Source organism: Myripristis murdjan, chromosome 9 (assembly GCF_902150065.1).
Source record: "Myripristis murdjan chromosome 9, fMyrMur1.1, whole genome shotgun sequence".
NCBI lineage: Eukaryota > Metazoa > Chordata > Actinopteri > Holocentriformes > Holocentridae > Myripristis > Myripristis murdjan.
This window is the reverse complement of record NC_043988.1, coordinates 21892004-21907684: the sequence shown is the minus strand read 5'-3', so window position 1 is coordinate 21907684 and position 15681 is coordinate 21892004. Positions and strand designations below refer to the sequence as shown.

General features: G+C 41.1%; 2 protein-coding genes across 2 annotated transcripts; both read left to right on the top strand.

The window, feature by feature from the left end:
• The first annotated feature begins 4468 nt into the window (after positions 1–4468).
• mpeg1.1 (macrophage expressed 1, tandem duplicate 1) lies at positions 4469–7594 on the top strand. Its single transcript, XM_030060027.1, has 2 exons — positions 4469–4935; positions 5164–7594. Exons 1-2 carry the CDS (start codon positions 4483–4485, stop codon positions 6859–6861), a joined length of 2151 nt encoding a protein of 716 aa, XP_029915887.1. The 5' UTR covers positions 4469–4482; the 3' UTR covers positions 6862–7594.
• Positions 7595–9867: 2273 nt separating this feature from the next.
• On the top strand, positions 9868–14911 carry prf1.5 (perforin 1.5). The gene is made up of 5 exons (XM_030060028.1): positions 9868–10237; positions 10770–11044; positions 11287–11558; positions 12300–12441; positions 12574–14911. The coding sequence occupies exons 2-5, from the start codon at positions 10775–10777 to the stop codon at positions 13459–13461; spliced, it is 1572 nt and encodes a 523-aa protein (XP_029915888.1). The 5' UTR covers positions 9868–10237; positions 10770–10774; the 3' UTR covers positions 13462–14911.
• Positions 14912–15681: the final 770 nt, after the last annotated feature.

Below are 15681 nucleotides of genomic sequence, written 5' to 3'. Positions count from 1 at the left end.
ATGCAGTTGTTCATTCAGTCTAATAAGTTCCATTGAAAAAAGAATAAAATAATTGATTTGATTGTGAAAATCTTTCTTTTTGGATTTTGTGATATCAGTTTCGATTTATATGGAACTAAATATCCGTCCAAAGGGCATAATACTATGTTATTGATTTCTCTCGGACATATTTTTTAGTTAATGTTCAGCAGATAATATTTTTTACTTTGAGTCAAATGTGATTCGCGTAAGATCACGTGCCCCGCAGTTCTCTTTTTGAATGCATGGCCTGACTGGCGAGAGGAGTCGCATCATCGCGGACTTGAGGACTTGAGGAATTACCCCCGAAAATAAACGTAAGTTGAACAGCAGAATGATATACTCAAACTTTTAGTGTTTTGTGTTGGCAAAATGGCAAAGAATGGCCCCATTTAAGCTGGCTAATCAGCCACCGCCAAAGCTAGCTAACCATCTTTGCATGCTTGTAGCTTGTTACGTTAGCTAACGTGCGAGCTGGTTAACGTTGACAGTCAGGAATGCAAATTGGCCAAAACCAAAACCCTCGTTATGCTTGGGCTACGTTACATCCATGGCTAAACAAATATTGCTAACGTTAGTGTTAGCTGCAATTACGGATCCTGGGTGGACACGGCTAGCTAACATGGGGTAAGTTACATTCGTCAATTCCCTCCGAGCACACGCCCCGCTCGGAGCATCGTTTGAAAGTGCTGTTCGATTAGCACTCTCATGGCTCCGACTCCGAGTTTGATGCAGAGCGCGGGCTCGGAGTGATTATCGAATTACCCTATGTGTTAGCTAGTCAGCTAACGTTAGCTTGTTGTGTCCGTCGTCGGCGTTAGTTAGCATCTCCAGTGATTAATGCAGTGATTAATCAGGTGTGCCTGACTGCAGTAGTTCACTTACACATTTTGTCCTATATTTTACCTCAGGTGTCCCAGAAAGACGAGGCCAAAGAAGAGCTGGCAGGTACCACCATGGTGATATTCGTGTTCAGAGAGACCTCGAGCCTTCAAGATCAAGCCCAGGACATCGGGATCATTATCGATGGGGTCGAAGTTCTTAACGAGTTGCCCTCTGTGGCAAATGCTGTGGTAATGCTGTTTGGACTGTGTTATGCTCTCAACATGGAATACCCAAAGGGATTCAGGTTCACCTTTGAGGCTCTGCAGAAGATCCTGATGGAGCTTGGTTCCAACAAGATGATCTCCAAGATTCGTAAACTGAATGGTGAGCTCCACACTGCACAGTAGTGTGTGGCAACACTCCTTCCAGAAAGCAATATTTTGATTTCATTTAATAACTGTTCAGATGGAATAGCATGTTTATAGGCCTTCTAACGTGTATTTGTCCTGGTTTATTTGCTTGGTTGGCCATCTGTTTGTGTTACATTTCCTAAAGATCAGTACAGTTTATATTCGTGCTGAAAACATTTCACCAGATTCTAAGTTAGTAAACTGTAAAGTAGACTGCACATTTGAAAAGGAAACTTGAGGTCACCAGAGAGGGATAAAGCAGTTTGTGTCTGCCCCTTTCATGTAGATTTTTTCACACCATTTTTTTTGTTTGTATGTATTGTATTGCCAGTATTGCCGCTGCCCACTGTGTCTGTGTGCGGGAGGCTTGTAATGTAATTATGGTGTGTATAAGCAAATTGCTGTCGTTTCTCACAATATAATCTGCTGTTAGCCCATCAGGCTGCTGAGCACATGATGTTTCCAATCTCATCTCCTTTTGATTTGACTGTTGATGTACAGTGACTGTATGTTGACTTGACTGTTGATGTGGAGTGACTGTATGAGCTTTCAGCATCCTGGAAACATGTTGTTTCAGGTTGAGTACAAAGTAAGTAAACATTAGAGATGTTAAGTAGCCTATTCCTTGTTCCTGTTTACCTGGAGATTGCCAGTTTTTTTTTTTTTTATGAAAAAAAAAAATGACTGATGCACTTTGACAGTTGAATGTTTCAAAAATAAATAATTTTTGAAATAATGTATTGGCCAAGTGTTTTATCTTTAATAGAGTGTAAGATGGAAATGCACTGAAGTAAAATGAAATGTGAAAAATATAGTTTGATTATGTGTAAATGAATTTACTGGTGTCAACGCAAACATTAATTATTTATTTGGTTCAATGTAAATACATTAGGTTGGTTCATTTGGATCAAGACAAAGAATTCAGGTTGGGTTAAGTGCAGTAATATGGTTTACATTAACATAAAAGAATCAGCTCATAACAAGTGACTCAATTTAAATTCGGTGGAGTCGAATATTTTAGATGTGACCGGTGAACATCAATTTTTTAAATTTGAGCAAGGTTTTTCTTTTTACAGTGCTGCTTTTTTGTTCCCTTTGATTTGGGGAAGTTAGTTAAGAGTTTCACCTTTACCTTAAAAGATCAAAACATGCACCTCGGACTGTGTGAAACAGAAGAGTTATCGACAAAACTAACATTCCTGGTTCCTTAAAACTGTGGCCTGCAAATATAGGCATAGGTCCCAGACTGAGAGACGTGGTGTCACATGAGATTGCCACAGGCTGAATGGTACTGAGAAACCATAGAATCATTTAATTTATTTTTTGTATGTATGTATGTACACACATACATATTTGAGTGTACAGTTATGCAACCTTTAGAAATTAAGGATTTAGGGGAGCGAGGGGTACAACCTAACGTTTCAGGCCAAAGGCAAAAAATGTAGGATATGTAGGAGTTAGAGAACTCATTTTTTAATACAAGCAACATACACATCTCTGCTACAAATGAACACTGTAACTTTGTTTCTAGAACCTACCATTTCCGTGGGATTTCACCCTAAGTGGAAGAAGAGAAATGTTACAATTTACCCCACAGGTGGGGTTAATTGTAACGAAGGGAGTCTTAGTTTTAACACTTATAGAAAGGTTTGGTTTAACACAGTTTAATACAATCTCATTTGCATTCTACTGGGGATACTGATAGTATAGGCCATCAGTGGTGTAGCGGAGTCCCCTGCCCCATAAAAGTCTTATGGCCAATATAAACGCAGGCCCACAGTACCACAAATACGCCGTGAGTCCCATTTAGGATATTACACGAATACTATACGCCTACTATAGGAAATAAAAAAAAAATAGGCCTATAATAATAGTAAAAACCCACGCAGATGTGCAGTGTTGTGCAGACTGCAGGGGTAATATCATTCTGTGGATGAATGAATGAATGAATGAATAAGACAATCAACCCATCCCACATGGGGTTATTCTGACACCACATAAATCATAACTCTGGCTTGTAAGCCTCACAGAAGAAAAAAATCTCTTAATACACTAGTTGGAGTATCTGTTTCAATATACACTAGCTACTAGAAAGAATACAGTAGAAATCCCATGATGATAGGGGCTCACATGTTATATCCACACACACATGCTCCACCTTGTGCACACACACACACACACACACACACACATACACACACACACACACACACACACACACACACACACACACACAGCTACACTACGTAGCTAACGTTACTCTTATGTTAGTGACAAATATGCAGTTGTTTTAATTGTGGCTTAGTTGTAACACTGCGTTACAACCAACCCCACTGTGTAGTCACTGGTCTCAAACCTGACTAGCACTCACTACAAGTTAGCTAAACGTTTTGAATCAGTGCTATGTTTTAGGCATAATGATGCTTAATACGTTGATGTAAGATTGGATTCGGTAACGCACACACACAGTTCAGTAATCAAAAAATTAGAAAGGTAAAGTAATTCACTTACTTGGTGGTAAAACACACTTTTACACGTATCTCCTCAAAAATGCAGCCAATTCCCCCCAAAATTTGCACTGGGCTCTCTTATGATCATCTGACGAACTAACCGGAAGCACTTGCCGGTTGACCTTGTGCAAATACCTGAAAAGTCCGTGTTACAACTGACCCCACGTTAGTTTCTACCCCGCGCTCCCCTACTAATTAACTTAGACCAATTAACCTATAAGCAGGAGTTCACTTTAGGTCACTGCATTTTGGTAACCCAAGCATGTGCCGACTGAAATCAGAGCACGCTTGAATGAATTCAACACCATAAATTGTGGTAAATAATGGTAAATAAAACTTATGTGATTGCTCCTGCCAACGGGTCTAATTTTGAAGTTTTTATCACTGTTTTCTACAATAAGGTGTAGATATTTTTATGAGATGTTAAATAAAGCAAGTCAGTCTGCATTAGGGAGAGTATCTAGACATAATCAATAGTCATATTATAGTGAGTCAAATTTATCCAACTGCTTAAGCTTACTTTTTTCTGCTATTTAAATTTGAATACTAAACATACTTTAGGGTAAGTGAAACAACGCTTGTGCAAATGAAAGCAAAACATGATCCACCAACCACAAGCCCTAACTTGATGTTCCTGTTTGTCACATGAGAGGAAGAGGAACGTCACTTGAACCTCATATATAGACAGAACAGTCCTGACTATGATTTTTGACACAGCCATGGCTCAGAAAGCAGCGACACTCCTGGTTCTCTCTCTCCTCCATGTCTGCTCTCCTCACCCTCACAGTCGCCCCTCCAACTGGCTTCGACAGTGTCATGCCTCCACCAACCTTTCCATCACAGCACTGGAGGTGCTGCCAGGTGGAGGCTGGGACAACCTTAGAAACATGGATATGGGTCGGGTCATGAACTTCAGCTACTCTCAGTGTCAGACCACCGAGGATGGACTCTACTTCATCCCAGATGAGGTGTTTGTCATCCCCCAGAAGGAGACTGGCGTGGAGACTAACTCGGAGATCATCAGCTCTTGGCTGGAACAGAAAAGCTCAACATCTCACACTATAAATTCAGATGTATCCTTCCTCTCAGTGTTGAATGCAAAGTTTTCTTCTGAGAACCAGAGGATGAAAACCCACCAGGTTAAAGATTCCTCTACCACAGCCAGAGTACAGGTGAGTTTTCATGAGTATTAAATTAATGACATTTTGCTATCCTTTTCAGCTTTAAGCAAACAAAATTGGGTTAGGTTCACCATGGTTTCTTGTAAATTCAGCTAAAAACAACCCTATGTAAATCAAAAGATTAAATAAGTATGACAAACTACTAAAAACAAACAAAACAGCAATCTACTAATGACAAACACATGACAAAGTACTCTCCCTCTTTCTCTTCCCTGAAAGGTTCGTAACTTAATCTACACAGTGAAGGCATATCCCGACTTCACAGTGGACTCCCGCTTTGCACAACAAGCAGAGGAGATAGCAGACGCTATAGAAAACAACCAGACTAGGCTTGCAACCTATCTGTCTGAGAAGATAGTGTTTGACTATGGAACCCATGTAATAACAAGTGTTGATGCTGGAGCTTCTTTAGTGGAAGAAGACTACCTCCGGTCCTCCTATGTGTCTGACAGTGCGTCACAAAGCTCCACAATCACAGCAAGTGCTGGCTTAAACTTTTTTGACAAGCTCAAGTTTGATATAAGTAGCAAAGATTCGCACCAGAGCTCATCACTTCAGGCATATCAGTCTAATATTACATACTCTCTCGTCCAGAGCCATGGCGGTATAGCTTTTTACCCAGGCATCACTCTGCAGAAGTGGCAGGAAAGCATCAGGAACAACCTGGTCGCTATCGACCGTTCAGGATTGCCGCTCCACTACTTTATAAACACCAACACGTTCCCCGATCTGCCAGAGCCCACAGTTGGCAAGGTGGCTCTATCAGTGAGTCACGCAATAGAGAGCTACTACAGGGTCAACACCCGCCCTGGGTGTGTTGACATCAACTCTAAGAATTTCAACTTCCAGGCCAATATCGATGATGCGTCCTGTGACGGCCCTCTGACCAATCTCAGCTTTGGTGGTGTCTACCAGACATGTAGTAAAATCAGCAAAGATGCAGATCCACTTTGTGAGGCTCTGGCCCAGAAAAACCCAGACACAGGTGACTTCTCCTGCCGTCAGCCTTACCTCCCCACTCTGCTGCGATCAGAGGAGAGGCAGCAGGGTTACAGTTTGTACGAATGCCATGACAAAAGCTATCATTGTGGGTTTTTGGGCCTTTTTAGATGCCACAGTCGTGAGTGTGAGAAAAACTACTATGTTCGCACTGCTCATGTTGACACCTACTGGTGCTCTGTAAATGGAAAAGCCCCAGACAACTCAGGATACCTGTTTGGAGGCCTGTACAGCCCCTCCCGTGTGAATCCCCTCACCAATGCCAAAAGCTGCCCCCAAAACTTCATTCCAGTAAAGTTTCTCTCTGATGGTCAAGTGATCTGTGTGAGCAATGACTATGAAGCTGGCACCAGATTCTCTGTGCCTTTCGGAGGCCTTTTCAGCTGCCAGTCATCCAACCCACTGGCAGAGGGTCAACGTCGCTGCCCTCCTCAGTTCAGTCAGCACCTCGCTACAATCAGCGATGGCTGTGAGATCCTCTACTGCGTCAAGTCAGGATTGTTCACTGGTGGGCAGCTGCAACCAGTTCATCTACCTCCTTTCAGTCAGCCGCCACTTTTTACCGTGCAAGCCACAAACACAGTCATGGTGATGACTGAGGGACAGAGAAACTGGATCAGAGTGGGACAAACCAAGATGTGGAAATTGGCGAGGCCGGATGAAATCAAGGAGACTATAAGGAGGCTCAACGCAGACTCACATCAGATGTCTAGTGGAGCAAAGGCAGGAGTGGCTCTTGGGGTGATTGGTTTGGTTGTCTTGGTGGTTGTAGGAGCGCTGTTCTTGGTAAAAAGGAGAAGGATAGGATTATCTTCTGGATTTAGGATGAACAGGGGCTATGAAGCAATAAGCGGAGAGATGGAGAGTAACAGGGCAGAAATGGAGACACAGGAGCAAGCATCAGAACAGACAGCCTAGATGCTTGGGACAGAAGTGAATAAGGTGTGGCAGATTTTTTAATAACTTCCTTTTTGATTATATGTGTCACTTTATATTTCATTTTGTTGTGATTAATAGGACAGAGCTACTCTGTTAATAGGACAGAGCTACTTTGTACTTTGTTTTAATTCTATGCCTTTTGAAACAACATTAATGACTAATTCACATGAACAAATTTTAACAAGAGCAATAAATAATGTATCTAGTTGATTTTGTTATTTTAGAGATATGTTTAAGGGAGAGGATTGTTTTCTTATATCCATTTTCATAACTTTGACATTTCAGAATGACAAATATTTAACATTTACAAATTTAAGATTATGAGTGTTCCAGATTCTACAATGATCTGCTTCTAAAATCAATGCAAGTACAGTCATTGTAAGTGTGGTTGGAGGTTACAGTAAACCAACATTGCCCTCTTAAGGCCAAAGTCATGTAGTGCAATATTTTTGATCACTTTTCAAAAGCTTGACAGTACTGTACGACAATATTTGAATATGCCATTCATAAAATGTTGTTTAAAACATTGCTGTTACCTATCAACTGACAGTAGGTAAGAATTACAGCTTTATTGTTGTAACTTTAGTATCAGAACATGGATGAAACATTTAGGATTTAGGATTTACAAATTTTTAAATACATTTTACTCTTGAGATTTTCATAAAAAAAAAAAAACTCATACTTGGTTGACTTTGCTTCTGTTACCTGTCTACTGCACAAAACAACTGAATAAAATAGATTTTATAGTTCTGTGTTGTCGTGTCTGCCAACCAAAATAAATAAATAAACACATAAATGATTTACATATCAGGTAGGTAGGGGAAGAGGTAGTATAACTGTCCATACCGCAGTTTACAAATGAAACAACCCAAGTTGTCTAAAATGCCCAGTGCTAACCTACAGAATGTTATAGGGCTTGTAAAAGACCTATGTGATATGGAGGTTTTTTTTTTTTTTTTGCAGATTTTGCGCTAAATCATCTTCATGGCCTGGAAGACTTAAGTCTTAAACATCACCATGAAAGGCAGACTGGTACAGGACAGAGGGTGAAATAAATTCTGCATTTCTCCCTCACAGGAATGCCTTGCACACATTTCAATAGTCCTTGGAGGTGGAACAAAATATTTTTTTATGTGCGTATTTTATGTTATGTTGGTCTTGGGGGAAGACATGGTACTGGAGGTGGTGAGAAACAAGCAAGCAGAGACTCTCACACACATTTTTTAGACATGAGCATATTCTCGTAAATGGATAAGTTGACATAACTACGAGAAACAACTGGGAGCACGGCTGAGCACGCTGGTAGCCTCCATATCACACCGGAAGTTTTGTTAGTTTTCATGTTTTTTTTCCAAATTAAGAACTGCATTTCACACAAATTCCATTGCTTTGTGTTGTAAAGAGGATGCTGGCTGCTATTAAGAGGAACTATGAAAGCTTTAGCTCCATATGCTCTGGAAGAACAGTGGCCCTCTTCCTGTTTTCTTCCACAAAGTAATTTCCCTTTGTGGTGTAAAGAAATCCAGCTGTTTTCCAGTGGAGCAAAATCTAAAATATAGTTTATGGGGCAGTAGATGATGCCAGTCTTCTTTCTTTCTCTCTTTTGTTTAGAGTGATTACAATTATGTTAATGTGCTGAAATGTTACAAAAAGTGCTAAAATGTTACAGGTGGCAACTTTGATGTGTTACTGATTTATTGAAGTTAAAACGTTATGCAGAAAATCTTAAAAGGATGTGGAGCTTCCAATATGCCATTCACCAGCATTTAGCAGTTCTCCACTTTTGCAATTAATGAAGTTAAAGCACATTAATAAGGTAATTAATAGGGCTGAGTGATATATATCGATATCATGATATGAAACCTCACATTGTCTGGGATTTCAGATATATTAATATTGTGATATGGCATAAGGCATGTCTTTTACTAGTTTTAAAGGCTGCATTACAGTAAAGAAATATATATTTTTTAAATCTATTAGACTGTTCTAGACATTTTATTATTTGTCTCTACCTGCTTGGGCATCATATCCAAATTACTAATGATTGTTTAGCCCAAAAATAAGCTGTAAATATCTTATGAGAGCACCAAGAGTGACTCCCACAATATCAGTGTTGAGATATTTGGTCACAGATATTGTGATATTGGATTTCATCCATATTGCCCAGCCTTAGTAACTATTTGCAATTATTAAAAAGTACACTTTTTACAGATGTAATAATTGCAATTAATCCCCTCCAGGAAAAAAAAAAAAAAGCTTTCCAGTTGACAGCTTAAAATCACACTGGGTTAAACATGATTAAAGGTCAAAGCATTAAGCAACCGAAAATCAGAAAATCTGGCTTAGGAACGGTTAAAAGTCAGAGCTTTCTCTGGCCACATTTGGAATAAGTCATATGGCTGAGAGTGTGAAGGTACCACTTATCTTCCTTAACCTTAGCCAGAAAACCACTAGCACTCCACCCTCATCCATAAATAGACAATGGTGAGGCTGACAGTATGGCTCTGGTTAGGTTATCAGTACACAGACAGGCTGTCTCACACATTATGTAGACAGAAAAACACACACAGACACACACACCATACATACACACACACAAGAACACATGCACATACCGACTTGCATGCACATGCATAAACACACCCACATCCATTTCCTGTAAAGAGTGCTTATGCCAGAATACATCTTGTCTCTCGTGACTGTAAAAGCATCTCCCTCCCCCCTACACACACAAGCGCACACACAAACGCACACGCACACACACACACACACACACACACACACACACACACACACACACACACACACACAGCTGTGAGGGACTCAAAGCTGGGTCTTAAACATGAAAACAAACCCACTCACGCTGAGGAAATTGGTCTGACCTTGGGGTGGAGGGGGAAAGTGAGGGAAAGAAAGAAAGAGAGAGAGAAAGAGAGAGAGAGAGAGAGAGAGAGAGAGAGAGAGAGAGAGAGAGATAGCCTGAAGCAAGGCACCTCCCTTGGTCTTTTTCATAAGGCAGAGGACACACAATAGAGTTCGCTCAGCAGGCTTTCAACGCGACCGGCCAGCAATGCCAAAACTAGCTCAACCGTGACTCCATTTCCAGAAGGATCAGGACTTTAGTCAGTTTAGACTTCACTATGAACTGGTCTGTTTATAGTTATCGTGCTCTGAGTTACTGATGGAGTAAGTACAGAGGCACAACAAACGTTTATTTTTTTTAGCCATTAAGATTTAGAGGGATCTCTGGAGGGGACAACACCCGCACTCTGACAAATGTGCTGAGCAAAAGGAAAAGACTGAAGAACAGAGACCACTGAAGAAAAAAAGGAAAAGAAATCGGACACAGTCCAAGGTAAGAGTGTCTGACTGCTTGCATCCTGCACATTTTTATTGTGCACGTTTTTTATGTTGACACAGCAGCTGTGGCAGGATTACATGCTCCAGTTTCCAAAGGAGAGAGGATTACAGTCTCATCTGTATTTTGCTGTATAATAGGCATGATATATTTGGTAGTATGAGCTATAACCTGCAACCAGCAGTAATTTACTCATGAATTTGTTTTTACTATGATGCAAGTGTAAATACACACTGTCTACATTGCCGATAATAGGTTTCCAATCACACATCACTTTCATTTTGGAGGGATTATGATTCATGGATATAGCTGGGTTTGTTTGTTTTTTCTTGCCTGCTATGAGGATTAAATCAGGGGGTGCTGTCCTGTTTGATGTAAAGCCCTTAGAGACTGTAAACAGTGATACTGGGCTATAAATAAACATGAACTTGAATTTCATAGATACAGTTGGTTTGTACAAAAATAAATAAATTTATGCATCTTTTAATGTTTGATTTCATTATGACCAGTTTAATGTTTTATGTTTCAGTAATCATGGCAGCTGACGGATTCCAACTGAGCAACCTCTTCCTGTTTATGCTGGCTTTGCCAATCGTGTTGGAGGTCCGTAGGGTCCAGGCTTGTTGGATTGGCTCTGGGCCGGAGTGTGAAAAAGCCCCTTTTGTCCCGGGCCATAACCTGGCAGGGGAAGGTTTTGATGTGGTGCGCATGCGTCGGACAGGAGCATATGTCATCGATGTTAAAGCTCATCTGAGTGACAACAACACCTGTACACTCTGTCCTAACCGCTACAATGAAGGAGAGGTAACCACTTGTTAACTGCAAAACTCACTGGTGTGATTCTGCTCTGTAAATATTCTGCATAGCATTCTATCCGTCACTTCCCCCTTTCACCTTCCCTTCATTCTTTAAATCCATCCAACCCTCATAATTTCCTCCTCACTTTTGATCCTCCCTTTCTACCTTTCCTGTGTCCTCCCTCCCTGCTGTTCCACACTACCCTTTACCCTTTTCTCCCTGCACTCTCCCTTTCCTTTCTTCCTCAGATCCAGAAGCTCCCTGCAGCAGTGTTGGACTGGCGGCCCTTCAGTCGTTGCAGTAAGCAGCTTTCTAGCGCCCTCCACCACTCTGTGAACTCCTTGTTGCGTAGCTCCAGCTCCCTGGTCACTAACAACTGGGGCACAGAACTCAATCTGGATGAACTGGGGAAGGCGGTGTTCGGGGGAAGCCGCTCAGACATGGCGAAGTTTGCTCGTTCACAGGACAGTGTGGACAAGGCCACCTTTGCCACCCATGAAATCAGCTGCACCTACTACAGGTAAGACACTAGTAGTGTTGCTTTATTTGAAATCACCTGTCAAAGAATTAAAGCATCAAAACCTGTTGTGACGGAGAAGTAAATACTACTGCCAACAATGACGTAATGCTGAAAAACAGCATGAGAAAGAGTGAAAGGCTGAGACAGGAATCGTGATTTTGTTATACATGGACATTGTGCTTAAAGGTTAAATATTACATCATCTAATGCAGCATTCCTTAAGACCAGAATTGGGACCCAACAATGACTAATAGGAAAATAAATGTAGAGGCACAAATTAATCTGATTTGATGGTTTTGGCAAAGCCTTCCTGACCCCCCCACCACCCCCACCCCCCACACACATGTGGAGGCAAGTGTATTTTCAGTCAGTACATTGGCAGCGTAACAACAAATTAATCAAATAAACCTACACATTGGCTTGTAGGTACTTAGAAAAGTGGGTCAAATGAGAAAACATTTAGGAACATTTAAGTGTTCATTCTGTATCAGTTAACTTACAACTACCTAGTTCATATTTATCAAAGCCACAGAACAAAATACAACAAGACAAGTATTTTATCAACATTCAAATGCACACATTTTTGGCTTACAGAATAACAGCTAACAGCCGGGACCTTACAGTGAACTCAGTTGTTGATTGTCTTTAGTCCAGAGAGCACCCCATGAACAACATAAACACATAGCTCAAGTTATATTCCTGTGGTGCTTTAGTTGAACTCAACATGTGTTGTTATCTCAGCTACAGGCTGGCTGATGAACCCCAGCTCAGTGCAGAGTTCGCCAAGCATCTCAAGAGACTCCCACGGAGCTTCAACATGAGCCAGAACAGAGCTCTCTACAGACGTCTGATAGACACCTATGGGACACACTACATACACCAGGTCAGAGTGGTGTGGGTGGTCGGAGCAGTGTGTGGCTGCTCAGTACCTGCTTCTTATATAGTGTGCTTGTACAATGTCTTTCTTCATGTGTTATTTTTTATGTCTGTGTAACTCAATGCATGTGTGCCCTAGGTACAACTTGGCGGTAAGGTAAGACGAATCACTGCGTTCAGGACCTGCCTGGCTACACTGAAGGGCTTCTCAGAGTCCGATATCAAAAAATGCCTGAACATTGAACTCCGGATGGCTTTGGGATTCCTCCCCGTCAATGCATCCTTCTCCAACAAATGTGATAATCTCCTGAAGAGTAATATGACCATGGGATTTTACCAAGGCTTCATGACCCATAAGATTGAGGTTATTGGGGGGGAGAGGTACTTCCCTGACATCCTTTATAATCAGGATCTATCTGAGGCATACCATAGCTGGATGAACAGCCTCCACAATAACCCTGATGTGGTTTCTTATGCCATCTTCCCTCTGCATCATCTGGTGGAAGACCAAGAGATCAGTGATAATCTGAGAAACGTTATCACAGAGTATATTAAGGAGAACCAGCTATCAGAGGACCGAGTCGGTTTTAGGAAATGCTCCCCAACTCCCAACCTGGACCATAACTGCTGTCCTCTGCGCGCTGGCAGAGGAACTCTGAAACTGGAGATCCACAGAGCTGCAGGTCTGAGGGCAGACACGTTCACGAAAACAGATGCGTATGTCAAGATCTTCTACAATGGCATATACGAGGAGACGGAGACGGTGATGGACAATAACGATCCAGTGTGGAATGCCTCTTATGACTTTGGCTCGGTGGAAGTGGGTCACCCGTTGACCTTTGAAGTCTGGGACAGGGACGTGCTTTACAATGATGTGGCCGGGAGATGTGTGGTTTTCCCTGAACTTGGCACTCACCCTCTAAGCTGTCAACTGAGCAAAGGGGTTCTTTATTTCACTTACACCACCAAATGTGATGCTCACCTGACAGGTTACAGGTGTGGGCGATACACCCCCAATGCAGAGTAGATTGCTTGATTAGAATAGACCATTATTGTTGTTCATGTTTTTTATACATCTGTTTATATGGCTGTTGTACTGAACCGAATTTCAGGAGAATTATCATCCAGGAGGAACTCCAGAGGGATTATCAGGGTGTTTTCATTTTCTCCTCATGTTTGTGTGGGTTTCCTCTGACTGTCCAAAGTCATGCAGGTCAGGTGAATGGACTGTTCTAAATTGCCCATAGAACTGCCCATAGTGTGAATTTGTTATCACTGTCATGGGCTGCCAATTGGTCCGAGCCCCGTGAGAATCTGATTACGGATAAATGGCTATGGAAAATGGGTAGATGGATCATCAGGCATGGCAATTAGGATAACAAAACAGAGCAGGTTACATAAACATCAGGTGGTTCAAGAGGACTGGATAATGAGCACTGCTGAGAACTGCCATTTCCCTTGTGTTTTCCCTCTCAAATTCAGTAGAAAAGCAGTTGATTAGGAAGCAATTTCTGCCAACAATTTGGCTGCCATCCACCTTTATCCACTCTCCAGTCACTTCACAATAATAAAATGCATCTACCACAACTGGTGTCATCACAAATGTGATGGCACCATAAACTAAAGTTTCCATGACACCATTATGGATGGTGTATTCATCTCTGTCGGTGTTGAGTCCCTTACTTGAGACCTGGGAGTTTAAGTATTCTGCGTAATATCTTAGCCATTCCTAGAACTGCAGCCCTGTGGATAGAAACCTCTCCATCTTCTTAAATTCCTTCCTCTTGATGTTGCTCTCACTGGGAATTGTTATATTTATCACCACTTGTTTTGTGTTTATTAGTACAATATCTGGTGGGTGGCCAGTACTTGTATATCTTTCTGGACATGGAAGTACCACAGCACATCTTAGCTCTGTCATTCTCAAGTGTTACATGCTGTCCAGCCCATACTCGACAGTGATTCACCCTGCTGGAGAGAGGCCTCTTTGCACAGTCTGCACCTCAGTTAGCCTGTTTCCCTCCAGACTCTAAGTTTACAGTTCTTGGTATCATTGTCAGCTTGCCAAAGGATAAATGAAGGCTTTTCAGCACTGTGAACAGTTGGGAATCTGTTGATAAAATGATGCTATATTCCACTCTGCTTTTTTAATTACTGCGTGGGTTTTTGTGTGCCAGACTACCTTTGATTAAGAACTTGAATATAAGAAAATACTCCCATCTGGCAGAACCAAATGTAAAATTTGGATGGCACATCAACATGGCTGTGAAGTTGTTAGTATATGTGCAGTATGGGAACCTCTCTTCCCTTGTCTTTGCAGGATGTTGCATCCCAACACCCAGCAGCGATCTGCTGCATATTAATGGTTACCATATAATGTTAGATAACTGTAAAATTTGTGCGACAAAGGATCCATAGCATCCATAAGGATCAAGGTTTTGCTGCATAATGAATGCATATAGCACCAACGTTTTGAAAATAAAGGATTTGATAAATCATAAAGTAGTGTCTTGCTCAATTACTATATTATTTGTAGTTCACAGTTATTCATTTAACATTTAACAAAAAATGCCTTTTCATAACTCCAGTTCACCACTGCAGCCAAGAGGCATTCCCCTTAGTACAAAAAGAAACAACAGACTGGCACACAGTTGCTGGTGGTGGTTCTTTTCAGTAACCACAAAATCAATCCACAATGAACCAATGAACCTCCAAACACTGACGCAAAATTTCAATAAACAAAGGAGGTACATCAGGCTCCAAAAAAACAGTAATGCTAATCAGTAATGGCTTCGTTTAGGAAGAAGACAAATATCCTCTATGGTTTCCACAACTGCTAGATCTAAATGTTTGATTTGTGTGTGTGTGTGTGTGTGTGTATTTTGGAGTGGAAAGTGCTAAGATGTCCAACTCCTTCAAAGTAATGGAGATGTTTACTCTCAAAGCATGATCAAGCATCGAACTAGACACAGTTCAGGACTTCATAATAAAATAACATTCTAGCTACTTTTTTATTTATTACCTAGCAAAAAGGCCATCCTTTAAGGACCACACCATGTAAGATTTTAGGCTCATTTCCCCACAATTTACATTGCAACAATTTTTGTAAAATATGAGGGAGTACTACACATTTCACAACATATAATAAATCCTTTTATTTATGAATTTGAATTCTTGTTTATTGTTTTTTTTTTCTTTCCCCAATACTTTTGCCACTGAGTACCCATTTCTACTGACTATTTACAAT